This window comes from Belonocnema kinseyi, chromosome 7, assembly GCF_010883055.1.
Source record: "Belonocnema kinseyi isolate 2016_QV_RU_SX_M_011 chromosome 7, B_treatae_v1, whole genome shotgun sequence".
NCBI lineage: Eukaryota > Metazoa > Arthropoda > Insecta > Hymenoptera > Cynipidae > Belonocnema > Belonocnema kinseyi.
In genome coordinates this window covers 118,753,109-118,773,403 of record NC_046663.1, presented here as the reverse complement: position 1 = coordinate 118,773,403, position 20,295 = coordinate 118,753,109, and the positions used below count along the sequence as shown (strand labels likewise).

The window sequence follows — 20,295 nt, the reverse complement described above, 5'->3', positions numbered from 1 at the left end:
CATATATCTAGTCGGGAGTGGTGCTGACTGAAAACAGATGATTTGGAGCGATTCGCGCGCCATATTTTGGTCATTCTAAGGACTTATTGAACTACCCTCGTACCTTCAGCAGGAAGAAATTCTTGCTTAGTGTCTTCAAGATTCACAGAGAGAGGAAAAATGTCTGCATTTCGTAACCTTGCTTGAATCCGGATAGTCTCGTATTGGAGCATCGTAAGTTTTGTATCTTCAGCCAAAGCGATAGCTTCTTCGAAATTAAAAGGTATAACCTGTTCATTTATAATTTCTTCAATATCTATAGCACACTTTCGGTAATAAAATTTCTGATGCATTAAAATATGTAGGTCTTAACTGGAATTTTTTATCAGTAAATAACTTAAAACTCTATTTTTAACTTTTGAAGCTTCCATTTTTCAAATTTATACAACTTTATAATGACTAAAATCTGAAGTTTTTTTGCAAATTAATTATTTAAAACGAAGAACTAAACATAGCCAAGAAACTCTTTTCCTATTTTGTAAAAACTAATTAACACGAACATAAGAAACAAGTACAAAAAAACAACTTTAATTCCGTAAAAGGCAACAAGAAAATATTAGACGTTTGAACGTACGTAGAAGAAATTTCTCATAAAGGAATCTGATATCCGCCTATGACTGATTCCTAAAAAGCAATGACGTATTAGTCTGGTAACAGATGTTGTTAAAAATAGAGGAATTCAAAGTACTGTCTCTGACGATGACACTTTCTGTTTTATTTTATAGTACCGCAAAATGCAAATGATCTTTGCCTGACACAAATGCCAAAGATGCGAGAAAAATGGAGAAACAGTAGCATATCGGGGTTATCGTCATTTGTTTTGCTATAGCCTCAGAATAAAAAAAAAAGAATCTAAGAAGGGGCCATAAATATTTTATACGAATTCATGAGTGTAGCACAAAAAACAAATGAATACAGAAATCCAATCTGAATTATTATGGTGCAGCTTAATAAAAACACTGACATTGAAAAAGACGAGTATTTCCATTGAGAAATGACCAAATAATGCAATGTTTATTGAATTTGCTTTAAAAAATCATAAAATTCATCAACTAATTTTTAATGTTGCGTCAATTAACAATAATATCCCAATTAAAAGGACTGATATCGAAAAAAAACTAATTTTTCCATCGACAGAAGCCCGAATAATGCATTTGTTTGTTACATTTGTTTTTTCAAATAGAGTGAGGTGGATAAGTGAATAAATTAGAAGAATTGATTTTTCAATAATTTATCATTATGTTTAATAATATTAAATTTGAATAATGCTAGAGTTGCAGTTTTCCCGAAATTTTTAACTTTTTGTCTAATTTGCAATTAGAAAGAAGTAGATCATTAATTAAAATAACAAAATAAATGATTAGAAAACAATAAACTAAAAAAAGAAATATTTATTCAACTAAAAAATTAGAGGAAAGTTAAACATTTCAGAAAAAACAGCAATTTTCTGGCACTCATCTCAGAGAAGATAATAAAGAACAATAATATGATAAAGAACAATAATAAATTAATTTTGTAGTCTAGTTGGTAGGCTAAAAGAAGGCTATTTTTCAAAATTTTTTGTGAGCATGTTATGGAAGATATGGATATAAAAATTAGTAGGTATGATAAATAATATCTTGAAATATAAAACAAGAAAATTTTTTATACATTTTTTCCAAGTTTTGTATAAAAAACCGTATTTGAACAGAATTCTATAATTTGGAGGCAGGTCGGCAGCCACATGATACAATTTTGTTAATTTTAATCAATAAAACCAAAATAATAAAAAAAAATGTTTTCGATGTCTTTTGTAAAAAAAATATATAGTAAAAATAAAAATTTTAACATGATAATAGGTCGTTTTGTAAGTACTTATGTGTAGAATGTGTGGTCAAAATTTCAGAAGGATCGGCTCGCTGGTTCCGGAGAAATCATGTGGCCAGTTTCTCAAAGCGTTGTTTTAAGAAAATCGCGTTTAAAGTGTACGAGTGCGTCGGGCTAGTGCGTCGGGCACTCAGGTACGCGCGGTCAGGTAGTACACTTATATTGCTCAGATCTTCATAAACTTTATTTGTTTATAAGCAGTTCTAAATAAAGAATTTAAAAATCGGTTAAGAAATACGACCTGTGGGCGATTACACAGGAACACAAAACTACACAAAAACAACGACCAGAACAAACTCACGTGTCCTATGTATATGTATTTTTAGCCGCTGAATCCAAATCTATTGAGCATTTATCTCCAGCACGTCATGAATTTTCCATCAATCGCGAAAAATGGAGAAAATTCGATTCCTCCCTATTCAAAAACCTGATAAAGCTCAAATCCACATAATTTTCATCCATGAAATTAAAAAGTCAACAAACCACATACCCACAGACCTATAAACCCACAAACCCCAAAGCAATAACACGCTTGACCCACACTTTTCCCCTCTCCACACTTATCAAACTTTCCTAACTCTCCTCGCTCTACCCCTTTGAATTCCACAAACAGTAGACCTGCAAACCCTAATTGTGAAAACTCGACACACAATAAAACTGCATGTACAAATTCTAAACTCGATAAAAACCCTCGCCCCTACATTCTCCCTCCTTTCTCACCCCATTTTTCTTCCTATCTACGTGTTTTATCCCCATAAACCACAAATCTTCAAATCCTCCACCCTTTCCACCCTCTCTGTATTATGCGATACTTCTTTGACCCACAAACCATAAACCTACAAACCTTAGAACTATAAACTCTAAGAAGAAGTACCATACATGTTCAAATCATAGATTTACATATTCTCTCTCACCGTCCCTTCTCACATCTCCCTTTCCCACTCAATTTCTCTTCCACTATACTTCTTTGACCCACAAACCGTAAACCTACAAACTTTAGAACTACAAACTCCAGGCACAAGTATCATACATGTTCAAATCCTAGATCTACATATCCTCTCTCTCCCTCCCTTCTCCCATTCCGCTTCCCTACTATATCACTCTTCCTTTATACTTCTTTGATCCCCACAAACCATAAACCTACGAACATAAGAACTACAAACTCAAGATGCAAGTACCATAGATGTTCCTATCCTACACTAAGAAACTTTGTCCTGGTAAAATTACAAAATTAGGTTACAATCGAGGGACCAAGGCGATAATTCGTATATGTTAATACAATAATCTTAAGCTATGCTATTTTTATATGAAATATTCCTATTGATAATACGAAGGCTTTTTTTATAGTAAAATCCTAGATAGAATAAATTAGTAGAGACATAGTTAAATTATATAAAAAGAGTAGAAGTAATGAGTACCTAAAATAACATAAAAGACTATATTTGTAAGAGGAATTGCTATTGTCTTTAGGAATCTGAATTATACTTTGATATTTTCTATTTTTTTGTATTATGGAGTAAGACAAATTTGGAAGATCACTCTCAAATATCAGCAAGTAACTTACTAAGTGAGCCTAGCGGTGGACCGAGTACAGCCGAGCGTAAACGATGTCAGCCGACAAACGCTATGCTGAAATTCCGTAAATTTAGTAATCACTCAATTTGGTTAGATGCAAAGATCCTTATTACAATAAATTAGGATAATTCGAAAGTTACAATTGAAAAACAAATTTTCCACAGAGAGAAAAAAATTAATTTTCAACCTCGATATTAGGATATTTGATTGTGTTAAGATATAGTGCTTAGAATTTAAAAAATGTCATCACTGTGAACAATTATAGAATAATTGAATGGAAATCAATTTGAGTGCTAGCATCTTCTTCATAAGAGCGATAAATTTCTGGATCACATTATCTAGTTTAGCCGAATGGAATATCGCCGTTCTGCCACGTTGGAGACCCGTGTTCGATTCCCACCAGCTTTACTTTAATCAAATTTTTCTGTTTCAGCTTGTAATATAATATTCCTGTATGTATACAAAAATGTATAAACTACAGGGGGAACTCGTTCATGTCGCACTCGTTCGTGTTTCTTTCGGCTTCGTGTCGTGGTCACGTGACTCCTTAAAACCTCGCTCGTGACGCGGAAATTACGTCAAAAAGTAGCGCGCACACTACAATCCAGTGCTGTTCCTAATGGTGTCTAGTCATGTCTAGTACATATCAGTGATATGTTATAAATCATTCTACCTAAGTACGCCCCTGAAACGACCGGAAGGGACGTTTGCGACCCAAACGAGGTTCCAGGTCCCAACTCTGGGACACGAACGAGGTCCCACTGTATATGCAATCGTGTGTACTGTACAATTGCAATTTAAACAGAGATAATAGTGCAAAAAGAGTTCAAAATCCCATAATAAATAAGTCTGAATTTACGTCGCATGCTCGTGTAAACTGATACGTGTCGTAACCTTCAACGCGACGCGGCACATGTTGGGTTTATTATTTTTTTCGTCTGCTAATCTGACTGCATCAATGTTTACTAATTCGCTTACTAAATCAATGCGCCGGTCTCTCTCGACGTTACTATAGTCCTTTGCAAATATTGCAATCTTCTTTAGAAATAAATGTAACATTTTTAAATTTTATTCCAATGAATTTTGTAGTTCGGCATGTAGTTCCTAGTTACTACTCGGAGTAGGAAACATTACAAAAGTTCCGCTATGTCCTCTATTGCAAAATAAAAATAGTAAAATCTAGTCTGTTTTTTAGCAAATATTGCAGCAAAAGATTTCTCCGTGCAGATCTACATATTTCTCAACCCCTTTTCTCCATCTTCCATCTTTTTACCACCTGTTTTCCTCTATACTTCTTTGATCCCTAAAACGATAAACTCACAAGCCTTAAAACTACATACTCTAAAAAAAACTATGGATATACATGAATGCAATCCTAGGCCCACAAATTCTTTCTCTCCCTCCCTTTACCCTTTCCTACTACTCTCTCCTACTCTACTTCTTAGATACGATTAAGGCCCCACAAAACACACTCGATAGATATATTACATATGTAAGCGATATGTATATATAGTATATGGGGCTATCTATTTGTCAATAAATCTCGCAAACTAAGCCGAAGGGGACAGGGTAGGGCAGAAGGGGGGGGGGAGAGGATATGGGGATCTAGGATTTGAACATGTATGGTACATATGCCTAGAGTTTGTAGTTCTAATGTTTGTAGGCTTATCGTTCGTGGGTCAAAGAAGTATAGCGCAAAAGTGATAGGGCGGAATAGGGAGAGGGAGAGAGACGATATATAGATCTAGGATTTGAATATATATGGTACTTGTGTATAATGTTTGTAGTTCTAAGGTTTGTAGGTTAAGGGTTAGTGGGTCAAATAAGTATAGCGCAAAACAGACAGGATTGAAAAGGGGGTGGGGGAGAGATGAAATGTTGATCTGGGATTGAAAATTCTATTGTATTTATGACTAAAGTTTTTAGATGTAGGATTTGAAGATTTGTGGTTTATGGAGGATGAGAATTTTGTGGATTAGAACTGGACGTGCTGGAGATAAATGCTCAACGGATTTGGATTCAGCGGCCAAAACTACATATAGGACACGTTAGTTTTTTCTGGTCAATTATTTCTGGATTTGTGCTCCTGTGTCACGAACAGTAAATTCTTATTCTAGATCACTGTGGTCGGAACGTGGTCGCACCGCCGATCGACTCGAAACGATTACGCGCTCGGCAATAAAAAATCGCTCGCATCTTTTGAACAAAGAGAAAATTTTGCTCAAAATTTGTTATACTTTTTTTTAAAGATTAAGGGACAACTATTCCACTGGAAGCTTTCCTTCCACGAAACTTCCCTGCAGACTTTTTTCTCTATCCAAATCTAAGGAAACGATTTCTGATGGTAACGGTTTGCAATAATTTTCATGTTGAAGATATCAGAGAAAAATATATTTTTAAAACAATTATCATCGGTAGAGGTTTCCATATTTAGAAAAATAAGATCATTTTGTAAAACAGAATCCGAGTTTTCGCGATTTTAGTTTCAAAAGTCAATGATTTTGGTGCAATGAATATTTCCGATTTTTTGTTTTTTAGGAAAAAAATGATCAATTTGATAAAAAAGATGTCTGAGCATTAAGTTGTGCGGCTCGTCGAGCTGCACATTGCCGTATTTCTTGCGAAGTTAATTTCCCAAGTTGGTCATTTTTGGAAATGTTTCCTTTTTTCGGCAACGCACGGGGTACTGGGAGGGCGAGTCCAAGTGCTAAGGGCGTTATGGAATCCACACGCTCAATTGACTTTAACCCTCCGTTTGACACATGGGTCCAGCCAGACCTTTTGCGATTCAACTTGGTTTTTTTAATAATCTTCTGATTGAGCTAACGACTTGAAATTCTCTAACTTTTCCTAAAATTTCATTTGCTATAATTAAAAAACAAAATTGGAAGGATAAATTCTATATGAGGATAATTACAGGAATATTTATTTGAATATACTTCGGTTTGGCACATGGGATCTGGCCAGACCCCTATATTTTTTTGGCCAGACCCCTGTATATTTTATATAGGAATCTATGAAATATATTGCTTGGAAAGCAGAACCGGCGGAGCGCTAGGCTCCGCCGTTTCCGGAAACCAAAGACAACAGCTCGACAAGTTCATTCATGTCTCGTTTACGTCGTCGACCTTGGCAAAAATCAGTCCACTTTGTTTACTTTGCGTTATGCCCTCGATTCTGCTTTCCGAACCGTCAAATTCTATACTCATTTCTGTTCTATCAAAAATAATTTTTGCTATACTCTCAGCAATGAGCTTTATTCTTTTCTTATCTGTCCGTTAGCACTAGTTGTTTAGTGATCGTTGAACGCATAAGACTGCAGTGCCAAATAACACATTTTACGAACAAGATACTTGTGATGGTTTGTTTGATTCATAAAATGAGTGACGAAGTGGAATTTGTTTATAATACGCGATTGCGCCGACGAACATTGAATACTGATTTCCAGACACGATTGGCAGCGGCCTCATCTAATGAAATTCAACGTAATGCTGAAGAAGAGCTTGATGAAAATGATGAGCATGTTTTATTCACAAACCATGATGATAATGATACCGATTATGTGCCTGAAGTAAATGTGTCTGATATTGAGAAGGATTTGGTAATCGAACCGAACGAAATTTTTGATAGTGACGAAGAAGAAGTAGAGGGAGAAGTGCAAGCTGACAATCAACAACAAGCTTCGAGTGAAGAATTTTTCTTCGGCAAAGACGGCACAAAATGGAATAGAATTGAACCAGCTGCTGTAGGTCGTTTGGGTAAGCACAGTATTATGCGTTTTCGAGCTGGCCCCAAAGAGCAAAATTCGATTGCGATTGAGGTATTCAAGACATTTTTTTCAATAAATATTACATTCATCATCATCACCGAAACGAATCGTTATATGAGAGATGTGGTGCAAAAGTGGAATCTCGAAAATCCTGATAAAAAACCTAGAATTTGGAAAGAGCTAACGGACACTGAATTAGATGCATTCATTGATATACTTTTGGCAGCTGGCGTTTCACACGATCACATGCAAAAGTCAGAAGTTTTTTAGCGTGCAGGCGACCTACCCATATTCCGAACAGCTATGTCTCATAAGCGATTCCTCGCATTGCTACAATATATCCGTTTTGATGACGGGCGTACACGAGAATTTCGCCAAAAAACTGACAAAGCCGCACCAATTCGTGATTTATGGAATTTTTTTAATGAAAATCTTGTGAAACACTATGATCCGCATGAAAATTTCATTGGCGGTCAACAGCTATTTCCATATCGCGGCAGAACTAAATTCACGCAATATATTCCATCAAAATCAGCGAAACGTGGAATCAAAATTTGGTGGGCATGCGATTCTAAAACAAAATATCCGTTGCAACGAAAATTATACACAGGCCGTACAAATAGAGAAGAGCGTGAAACTAAACACACACATTTCCCTAAATCTGTGGAGTATAGTCTAGGTATACTCTAACTTTTATATTGTGCTCGGGCACAATATAATTTTTATTATCATTTTTTTCACGACTTTTTATTTGAAATTCAAATTATGTTTAAGCTTACATTCCCAAGCTAATCCGAATTTTTTAAACCAATTCATCGCTCCTTTTGGATTACTTGATTTTGAAGATTAATAATATCTATATTTTCATAAAATATGTCCACGTGGATAAAGTACAGAAGGAGGGGGGGGGGGTGTTCGTCCAAATACCACGGCTGTTCACGAAGGGGTGGGGGGTCGAAAAGTGGTGAAAAATTGTCCACGTGGTATATGGATGGCCTATTACCTGTAAAATTTTTTTTCTATCTTCAATTTTTTCCATTTTCACCTGAGTAGGTAATTAAGCATATGAGAAAATCACAAGGATGAAGAAAAAACAAAAATATATACCTGCATACTGTATAAATATGTATCAACACACCTTCAAAAACGGAAGATTGTGATATTTCCATACATTTGCATGCATATATATAAGGGTCTAGCCAGACCCCATGTACCAAACCGAAGGTTATCGGACCTTGTGCCAAACGAAGGGTTAACTAAAGCTACTATACGTTAGTAGGCGCATCTCAAATTCTGATTTTTTATTGAGACTTTTACGGGAAGACCCTTCGGATCTATTCATAAGAAAAATTAGGAGTGGTTTTAGGGGCTGTTGACTATTATTATGGGGTAAAGAATATTCTGATATTTCTTCGAGTATTTCTGATGATGATTTGGGTAATTGCTTTAAATTTTCATATTTCTCAAGACATTTACGTGAAGGCTCTTCGGTTCTGTTCATATGAAATATTGAGGGTGGCCTCAGGCATTTTTGAATATTATTATGGAGTCGAAAAATATGCCTTGGGCTTTTTTAAAAGTTATTTGTGTGTTTATTTTAAATTTACAAATTTCGTTAAAACTTTCACTTGAAGACTTTTCAAATTCGTCCAGATGAAAAATTAGGGGTGGTTTTAGGGGTTGTTGAATATTATTGTGGAGTTGGAAATTATAAATTAGGGTTTTCTGAACTTAAAAGGTGTATTTACTCGCCTGTAGTTTTCAAACGAAAAATGTATCTTCTTTTCATTCTACCATGTGACGATATCACGCATTCATCGCAGTTTAGATTTTCTCTGATTGTCCGTTGCATGGAAAATCTAGAGTGTGACAAATGCATGACATCGTTACATGGTAGAGTGAGAGGAAGATACATTTTCCGTCTGCATACGACAGGCGTGTAAATACACCATTTGGACGGAACACGTGCTTTGTATCAAAAGAAAACAAAAAAAGACTAACGTTAGTAGGCGCGTGACGGCCAATTAGACCGATATCGTACTTGCGAACTTATAACAAAGGGGCTACGTGCAAGTTTTTCTAAATAACCGTGTGAAAATACAGATAAATACCTTAACTGAGAATAGCTAGCCGGAAAACCATAACAGTGAACGAGTTTACATTGTATTTCAAAACATACAAAATTGTTGGTCCAACATATCAACGCGCTAAGAAGAGCTCTAAATTCTAATATACAAACTTTTTTATTAGTGCATGGACAAAACTAGATATTGAAAAGTAGACATTCAAAACTTTGATATTTAACCATAATATATAGATAATACGAAATAATATCTAATATCTTCTATTCAACATACAAGATATTATTGGGCAATATCTGTTTGTATTGGAAGTATAAAACGTATTATATAAGCAGTTAATATCTAAGATATTAAAAAAGAGAAATTTTATCGGACGGCAAAAGATTTTAGCCCCGCTTTATCTTATCTTGAGCGTTCGGCGTGTTTGTTGTGGGTTTTCGGGTATATATTGCGCTATAATTTTTGGAGAAAAATACATTAATTTTTTTAGATATATCATAAGTTTCTCAATAAAATTAGGGCTCAGCTACAGGCATCTTTCGTTTTAGCCTTGAACAGTGTGTCATGCGTTCTACATGAAAATGGGATAATTATGAAGAAAGGCGAATGCTTGAGGATTCGGATATCGAAAACAGAGGACTACGATATAAAACCCGTTTGCATTTTAGAAAAAAGGCATGCTCTACAAGTCATTTTTCGGATTTAAAAAATATTTATTGCATATCTTAGGTTCTGTCCTTTAATATCTTGGACAATGTTAGTTTATATCATATTTTTAAAATCTACGGATGTTCTACTTCAATCTGTATATTTCTGTCCTAATAAATCGCTTATATAAATTAAATTATTTATATAATAAATTAAATCGCTAATATATTAACTAGTATCTAGACAGTATGTGCTAATATCTATTCTTCTCCGTGTGCACTTTTATTTTTTATGGTAGTTTTTTTGTGATAGGGGTTATTTTTGAAAAATTGTTGCGCGTAGATGAAACAAATATTTCTGTCATAGTACTATGAGCTTTACGTAAAGCTGGCAGTATCATGTCTAATTTTCTTACGGGTTAATTTTCGAGCGTTGGGGCTGGTTTTTGGAAAAGTGTTTAATATTTTCGGATTCCTACACGGAAACAATAGATGTTAACGCAGACTATTTAGATATTACTAGTAAATATCTTAGAGCTTTAACTACGGGACAGAAATCTAGATATTAAAGTAGAGCATCCATATATATTAAATAGAAGATTTTAACTGAGAATATCCAAGATATTAAAGGACAGTATCTAAGATATTCAAGAAATATATTTTAATGTGCAAAAATTATTTGTAAAGCATGGCATTTTCTATCAAATGCAAAAGGATTTTATATCGTAGTTCTCTCCTTATGATAACCGAATCTTCAAGCATTCCACTTTCTTCATAATTGAGCTGCTGGATCGAATAAGGGCACATCAACTTATTTCTCCGGGAGTGGGAAGACCACTGAAGGCTTTCAGAAAAATTTTCGAATTTTTATTTTTAAACACTATATCTAGATGTAGAATTTCATAGGGTATTTTTTCCCCTGGGCAAAAAGTTGTAGCTTTTTTAGTTTTCTAATTAAGGAAAAAAAATGGCTTTTTGTCGAAATCAATTTTAATTCCTTTTTCACTTCAACTTGTGCTCAGTCAGTCAATTTTAGATGAAGAGGAATTCATTTATCTTTACTCTTGCAACCAAATAATTCTGATTGTGTAAACAAGAGACTCACATGGTTCAAAGCAAAACAGGTAAAAGGACGATACATTTATTTCAAGATAATTTTTTCTAGCGTGACTTGTGATTATTCACAACAAAGTTTCATCCAAAAAAATGCTGAAAGCATGACACTTTCCATAGATGTTTTAGGGCCATTATGAAGTCGATTGATAGTTTTAGCCATTGTGAGCCCAAATGCAGTGCCCTATATAATAATTGGTTATAAAAAAATTAACAAAATATTGACGTTATGCTAAAATTAACAACATCAATGTTAATTACTATGCATTAATCTCATGCCGAATTTGATAAGTATTCTGAGGTCAACTATATTTACTTATTTTATTTAATTTATAAATAAAATTATGAGATTAATCAAGAATTCTACCGATCAGTCCTTGCACGTAATGACCTTGTATTATCCTATTACTTAGAGGACTGTTTAGCCCTAGGGACTTTTCCTTAAATAAATACAAAATACCAATGGACTGTAGGTGAAAAATCACTACGGATATTGATCTTAAGCTAAAGCTAACTGCTCTAATTGAGTCTACGCAAAAAATTATTAGAGGAATATATGCTGGATGTTATAAAAAAGTAGATATGTACCATAGGCTCATGGAAGTAACGCTACAAATCAATTGTTCATTGTTTTGTTATAAAGAATATGGATGAGGAAGTGAAAATGAACATACGTTCCGTTAGCAGTTTTTGTCGTAGAATCGATTATGGGAGTTAGTTTTAGCAAACGGTTAATCTCTATACATTTATTTATAAAAAATTGTTGTATAATACTTCTGCATGTAGGCCCAAAGTGGCCAAAATGCTAAATCAATTCTATATAGGTCCCAAAAACGTATGCAGTTTCATGCTTTCATCAAAAAATTCAAGGACGGGGTAATTTTACGGCTTGACGTTCGCACTATAAAAATTAAGGTTGGATTTGGATTGAGCACAAAAACTCTTATGTTTCATGGCATGCTCCATTTCATGGATACATACGCTGTAGATTGGGGTGGCTCAAAAACACTTTTTTCTTTAGAGGGCAACGATCCCCCTAATTTCATTCGAAATTCGAAAAAAGAAATTCACGATTTTTTTTTTCATTTTTCGATTTTAACAGGTGTCGGTTTTGACTTGAAATTTCCCACGTAAAATGCATGGAAAAAATTACTTTTTTGAGTTTTTGGAATAATTTTTTAGGGTTTGAAAAAATGTGACGGGAAAGTATGGGGACCTGTTGAGAATTATCCAACGAAGAATTTTATATATCAGACATATGGGGTTGACACCTCTAACACACCGTCACGAGTACATGAAAACTTCCCTTAAAACAAAAACTGTCAATTCTTCATTAAATCAATCTTATGAGCACTATATTCTCGTATTGTTTTACTTAAAATTATTACTATTGGTCTAGTGCAGAGGTCTCCACAATCCATAGGTGCAGCGTGACCCAGGATCGCTCGACCTTTTTGAAGATCAACCAATTTCTTTTTCGACGGGAAACTGAGATAAAATTTATGAGCCCAAACAAAAAAAATCTCAGTTGGAACGGCTCGGTTCTGAAAGTTGAACCTGGAGGACCTTTTTTCTGGTATAACTTAACGGAACTTGTAATAAAGGGATTTGGTTTAAGGTATTAAAAATTTTAAACTACCTAATTGCGGATAGTTGTTTTTAAATGAATTTTTGCAACATTAATAATGCAAATCTTGTATTCAATTTTATCATTATAAATTCAAAGCTAATTAAACCGTTCAAAATGGAATTATTAAAAAATTTAACTTTTAAGTAAAAATAATTTTCAATTCGAGGCGGTTTAAGTTTTAAAAATTCAAATTGTAAACTTATCAATTTCTTTATCAAAAATAAATAATCCCAAATAAATTGAAAGCGTTCAAATTTTAATATTTTGTTTTTTAATTGAAGAATCTCTAAATACGAGGGTGGTTCAAATATCATCGAGACAAACGCTGTAGATAGTGCGCATGTATGTTTTGAAGGTCGTTGCTTGAGTATGTGATAGCTGGGTCCCTTAAGTGTGGCCATAGTTTTTGTCGGGACCGCATGTTTCACGCGCGTGCTACAACCATGAGTGAACTTCAAGTGCCGACCGCCGTCGCGCAACGTATTGTCATTCGTTTTTTAGTAGGGCAAGGCGTTAAAAACAAGGGATTTTTTCTGCGTTTGAGAAATCAGTTTGGTAGTGAGTGCCTGAGTAGGGTTGCCGTATTTAAATGTACCAAAGCATTCAAGGATAGCCGCGAAACCGTCGAGAATGCGCCGCATGATCGTCGACCGCGAACCAGCATGACACTAGACAACATTCGCCGCGTAGAACAAATGATTTTGGAGGATCGTAGGGTGAATATTCGAGACACTTCGGCTGAACTCGGCATCAGTATTGGTAGTGTAGAGTCTTTCATCCACGAACCCCCCTACAGTACAGATTTATCACTCTGCGACTACCACATGTTTGGACCACTGAAAGAAGCCCTCGGAGGTCAAAGATTCAACACCGACGACGAGGTAGAGGAGTTCGTATGCACATAGCTGTCCGAGTTGCCCAAGGAATTCTTCGATAACGGCATCAAAAAACTTCCTGAAAAGTGGGCAAAATGCATAACTTGTGAAGGGAAATACCTAAAAAAACTGTACTTTTTTGTAAATTTTTTCGATAGATAATAAACGGGTCAGAGTTATTGTCTCGATCATATTTGAACCACCCTCGTATAATCATTTCAGATTAAAATTTCGAAAATTTCAAAACGTTAAAAATAGAAATATTTGTAAATTAGAGTTATAAAAAATTGTATCACTAAAGATTAACAGCTAATATTATTGCGTCCAAAATTAAATTGTTCGAAAATTTTAACTTATAAATAAAAATAATTTTCAGTTCAAAGTGAGTAACGTTTTAAAATTGTACACTGTAAACTGGATTGAATGTTTTAAATTCATAACTGCTGAAATTATAGAATTTTAAATTGTTATTACGATAAAATTTATTCAGAAAAAATTTAATGAAAAAATAATCAAGTAAATTTGTACTAAAATCACATCAATTGTTCAAATTATACTTTATGCTTCGCTCTCGAGATTATATGATATATGTAGTATTTCTTCAGCTGCTCGCCCGGTGACACACCTCAGCACTTTCTGATGGCTCATTCTTTTCTCTGCTGTCGCCGGGAGCACATATAACAACATGTATAAGAGAAAGTAGGTTGATCTTCAGTTAAATAATTTAGCGAAGGAGAAGAAAGAGATCCACGATCAGTTAGATCATTTGAACGCAGTGAAGAAATCCAAGGAGATGGATGAATCGGAGGAGTGTCCCTCTATGTAAGAAGGAGAAGGAGACGCAGATGGGGAGTCCTGTAGCGAGGACGTGGAGTTTAATTCTCGTAAGTATACAGGGCCAGTATATATTGTTGCCAACTTTATTTTATTTTTCATATATGTTGTTCAGTTGTCTGACACTCGGTATTCGCCGAGACCACGATAAGTCATTGCGCAACGCAGGACAAGGAGAAATGGTGCTACTCGGAAATTTCCTGTAGCGGGGTTCCGCAAAGCCTTTTGCTTTATGAACAACAGAGAGATGCTGTAGGAATTTTAGCGCAGGGTAATCGCCCTGACGAGATTCGCAGCTTGCGATGCGCACAACGTCAACAAAGAAGGGCGCTCGCGGTATAGATTTTTTCCCACTATTAGTGGCTTATCTCTCAGGCGTTTGGCACTCGTCAAAACAAAGACGTCACGCTGTATTGCATGATAAAGAGGCAAGATGGAGAATAAGAATTTTTCTCTCAACTTATAACAGTCGTGAAAACAGATGTAATTCGTGTTCAATTAGGCTCTAATTATTGGTTTCTCAGACATCCTGAAATCACCGGAACATACCGTCATAGCTATAGGACAAGAAAGTATATATAACAGGCTGAGTCTTTTTTTATAATTCGGGCGCCCGGCAGTCTCCGGATCAAAGCTGAACGTGATAGGGACTCGCGGACAAAGAATTTACTTCTTTTCATCCAAACAAAGAAGCGTGCAATTTTTCTTGCCTTTAAATAAACAGGTATGTTTTTGTGTTGCATCTTCGATGACGATTACGCAGGCTGCAACACCAGAGCAAGCGATAACTGAGCCCGCCATAACGGAAGCACCCGTAAGCTGGGCAATGTACTCGACTTTGGGAGTCGACCCTACTGTATCAAAAGCCTTGCAGTGCTTTATTTACCCCGACTTAATAAGGCGCTGGAAATATTTTGCCTTTAACGCGATGTCAAAAGAGCACCGAGAAGACGCGCTTAAGAAATATGCAGTTCCGGAGGATTTACAAGCGCCATTGCTAGACCAACACGTACAGGTCAAAATAAGCCAGATAGTGGTCAGAAGAGACGACTACAGAGTGGAATCACAGCGACTAGTTAGCGCTGCCTTAACTGCGTTAGACGGAGCAATTACAATGATAGACACTGCTGATGAAGATGGTGTCGATGATGAAAAATGCTTGAAATTGCTCACGGATGCAGCTGTCCTTATTGCTGACTCGCAATATAAGCAGAGCGAGACGAGAAGAGCCTTCATGATTCCACGATTTTCGAAAGAGGTCCAGGACATTTTGAAAAAAGCCAAGTCTGGTAGATATCTATTCGGCGGAGATTTGTCCGCAAAGGTGAAGGATCTGAAGGACACGGATAGGCTTTTCAAGGATACAACATAAGAGGTAGTTAAAAAGGTGCCCTTTGTGAAGCCGTCGGGAAACTTTCAGCGCTCGTCGGGCAATTTCAGGGGCCAATCCTCGAACAGAAGGGGCAATACAGATTTCGCAAGACAAGTGAAACGCGGACAGAAGCAGTACAAATCAAGTTTAGAAAGATGGATAAGATTTAGTGAAGAAACACAGGTTGAACCTTTTAATCCCGATGAAAGAACTGTGATTCAGTTCTTGACGAAGGTGTTTGAAGAGGGTAGGTCTTATGGATCTCTTAATTCGGACAGATGCGCGATTTCTCTCATTTCGACTAATAGAATAGAAGAAAACATTTTGGTCAAGCGTTTGTTGAAGAGCTGTAACAGGTTGAGACCTATAAAATCAAAATACGCATTAACATGGGTAGTAGATACCGTACTAGGATACCTGGAAAATCTAGGGCGTACTTCTTCATTACCTTTAAAAGAGCTAACTCATAAGACTTTGATATTATTAGCGTTAAGTACTGCGCAGAGTGCACAGACCCTGGTGAAAATCAGAATACAGGATATATTTTGTTCTTTGTCAGAGATAGAAGTAAGAGTCACAGAGATAATAAAGACTTCGAGACAGGGCACGGAGCAGCTATTACTTATTATTCCTAAGTTTAACGAAAGGCCAGAAGTTTGTGTGTATAGCACTTTAAAAATGTATCTAAAACGCACCAGGGACTTAAGACAAGATGAATCATATTTTTTCATATACTTTAGAAAACCGTATAAAGCGGCAGGTTCACAGTCCTTAGGAAGATAGATAAAAACAGTTTTGAAGCCGATAAAGATACAACAGTATTTTCGGGTCATTCCACTAGACACGCATCCACGTCGGCGGCCCATAATCGGGACGTAGATTTGGAAACAATAAGAAAATCGGCAGGCTGGTCTGCTAGATCAGAAGTTCTTGCGCGTTATTAGATAGATAAACGTTTATTTTTCGGCCTGCTGCCTTAAAAAATTGACTTACTTACACTTCCATTTTTTTACCAAATTTTCTTACAACTATTTCTTACAAAGTATCATCCATTTACATTTTATAGCTAATCCGCTCGTTGCTATAGCCTAACCTTCCCCGCGCAGCGGGGAAGTTTAGACCCATAGCAAAAGCTTGTACTAGATTCGTATCAGCGATATTGCAAAGAGATAATTGATATTGTAGGTTATAGCGTTTTGTAAGCATTAAATGATATAAATAAAAGTCGAAATCATGCTAAAATTGTTAAATACTGTAAAGAACTACATATATCATGTAATCTCGAGAGCGAAGCATAAAGTATAATTAGAGATCAAACGAACTTACCTGCACGTGAAGTTCAATCATAATTATACGAAGGCTTCGCTCGAAGAGATTGTATCCCTCCCAAGTAAAAATAAGTCCTTTTTAAATCCCTCCCTCCATATCTCTGAAAGGGGACCGTTGTGTCACCTGGCGAGTAAAAAATAGTGTCATTGTTTCAAAAAAGTGTAAAATAGTTTAATAGTGTGGTGAGTCCGAGGCCTGTAGTTAAGAATTCAGTCACTGCTGGAAATTAGTACACATTTCTAATCATTCAAATTAAGGGTATTTCAAATTTGATAATTTTAAAGATTTTAAGTTATACATAACCTTTGTCAAGTATCCTTCCTGGGGAGTTTTAATAGTAATTTTTTTATTTTTTGTTTATCTGCTAGGATGTGATAATATTATAAATTATCCAGGTCCATTTAACAATTTTTATAAACTCTTAATATTCGAAAATTTGTTATTATGGATTTATAGATGGATTGTTTCTAATATCAGAACTATTATTTTAAATAATTTTATTTCATTGGAATATAATTTTTATGTAATTATAATAATTATAAAATTAACATATCTTTTTGATAAACCTAAATCTTAATTTGAAAATAAAATTTTTAATTATTCATAAACAAATTGATTTTCAGTTACTTTGAATTGTGATTATAAAACATTAAAATTGCATTAATTATTTCATTTAATATTATTATAGTAACAAAAACTAAACATTGCTTATTTTATTTCGTAATTCTCAATTTTACCGTGAAGTTTCCGATGTAATGGAGGGTCTCGAGTTTAAGGGTTCTAAGGGGCTCAAATCAGGTAAAAGATTTTGACAGTTCTGGGTCATAGCCGAGTAGATCCGAGCTACTGGCCTGGGATCGCTAGTAGACACCAGGATCGCCCTTGGGAGACCCATGGTCGAATGGCATATTTATTATCATTAATTAAAAAAATTAAATTTGTTTAAACATTATTTTGTTTTCAAAAATTTGCCCCACCCCTTAAAGTTATTACTATTAGCCTAGTAAAATATTTAATAACATTTGTTTATTAATGCTATTAGTCTAGTGTTATATTTATTAACATTACTTAATTCATTTCTAATTATTTAAACAAATGAAATTTGTTTGAATAATTTCGTTTCGAATCTTTTTTAAATTAAAATTATTATTGTAGGTCTAGCGGAATATTTATCAGTAATAATTGAGTACTGATTATTAATTAATTAAATAATAATTAATTTATCATTTATATTTAAGTAATAATATTTATTTAAAAATTTTTTAAAATAAATTTAATCAAATAATGTTGATAAATATTCCACTGAGGAAATATACATAATTTTTATCAAAAAAATATCTAACCAAATTCCATTTGTTTAAATAACCAAAAATTAATTAACCACTGACAATAAATATTCCACTAGATCAATATTAATAATTTTAAGTAAAAAAATACGAGAACAAATTGTTCAAAAGATCGATTTCATGAAGAATTGACATTTTTTGTTTTAAGGGTAGTTTTCAGGTACTTGTGGGGGTCTGTTAGGGGTGTCAGACCCATCTGTCTGATAGATGAACTTCTTCGTTGGATAATTCTCTACAGGACCCTATACTTTTCAGTCACATTTTTTCAAACCCTAACCAATTATTCTAAAAACTCAAAAAAAATGATTTTTCCCAATGCATTCTACATGGGAAACTTCAAGTCAAAACTGACACCTGTTGAAATAAAAAAATGAGAAAATAAAAAGTTAGGGAATTTCTTTTTTCGGAATTGGAATAAAATGGGGGGGGGGGGTCGTTGCACTCCAGCATGCAAAACAATTTTGCCATGCATTTTTGGACCACTCTATTGTAGATATTTCTTGAAATTTTAATTATTTTTCCACTAAGAACGTGATTGAAATCTAACATATGAACAGAGATAAAAGAAATTACATTTTTCTCATAATTGAGTATTCAACTGCACGTGGTTGAATAGTCGAGAATGGTACACTTGAACTTGGATTAATTAGTTCCGATTAACAGCGTTCCGAGAATTGATGTCGGAACAGTTTCTTGAGGAGAGGAGCAGCAAGACCGAAAGGAAAGGATGCGTTCAGTCAAGAAAGACAAACAGCTTGAGGGCCGCACTCTTCGTCTTCAGTTGCATCCGATTGCGTCATACGTCCAAATTCAACAGAAATCGTTCATTTGACCCTGACTGCTTACATTTGGTCAGGATTTAATTTAATGCAATGCTAGAAATGCCCTTAACCAGAATTAAATCCAAGTTCCAGTTTAGTTGTATAAAGCTTCACCTGTATTTAGTTTAAAATTCCATAATATTCTTCTAATGCAGTATAGGTAACATCTTGATGAATATTCTAATTTAAGAGAACTTATAAAAATTTAAATAATTTAAGAAGATTTCAAGGAGTTCAAATAAACTCAGTAACACTGTGCATCTCAATTTAATAGTGGATAACCCTTTGTTTAAAAATTATATATTCTAAACGAGAAAACTAAAACTTTGTCTTGATCAGTAATCCCAACGAGGCTGCCATGATCAGCGCATGCTTGGACTGCAGCGACGTTCATTGGCTGTAGTGCGCATCTATCAAATGAGGACACAAAATAGAGCCAACGAGAGACGCTCAGTTCAAACAAGCTCATATCAAGTCGACCCTGTTGGTATCAATGGTTTAGATCCACCTTTAATATGTACTGTTCGTACTGTATGATGTACTTAAATAGGTTATGGGTTTAGGTAGTTTTTATACCTATATGTAGAACTAGATTGTTTAATGTATAATACAATATTTACAGAGGATGATGATAGTAGCGAAAATACCTTAATCGCCACCATGTCTCTCTTGACCTCGCTGACCTCACTTTGGCAGGACTCAACACTCTTGGTAAGCTCCTGCAGTTGCGTGCGTATCTCACATAGTGCGACAGTCGTCTCCAGTTGGCGATCACCCCGCTGCTGCAGCTCGTCCAGCTTGGCACTCAAGTTCATACTCATAACGCTGACCTGTTTCTGCAGGCTACGCACACACACATACACGTGCTTGCATAAATATTTAATGTCGCCGTATATCAAAAATATTCAGAAACATTGACACTAGTCTAGTAGCTCAAGACCGAATATTACTGTGTGGCTAGTCTCTAAGTTATCCAAATATCTCCACACCAAACTGCC

General features: G+C 35.0%; 1 protein-coding gene across 12 annotated transcripts in view; it reads right to left on the bottom strand.

Moving 5' to 3' along the window:
- Positions 1-20,295, bottom strand: part of LOC117177406 (glucose transporter type 1) — a 583,769-nt gene that overhangs the window by 268,087 nt on the left and 295,387 nt on the right. For 10 of the 12 annotated variants that reach the window (XM_033368061.1, XM_033368060.1, XM_033368059.1 and 7 more), the window contains one exon: positions 19,945-20,140. The exons of the other annotated variants lie outside the window; for them this stretch is intronic. In XM_033368061.1, the coding sequence (XP_033223952.1) occupies positions 19,945-20,140 (196 nt within the window). The remainder of the gene's footprint in view (positions 1-19,944; positions 20,141-20,295) is intronic. 12 annotated transcript variants of the gene reach the window in all.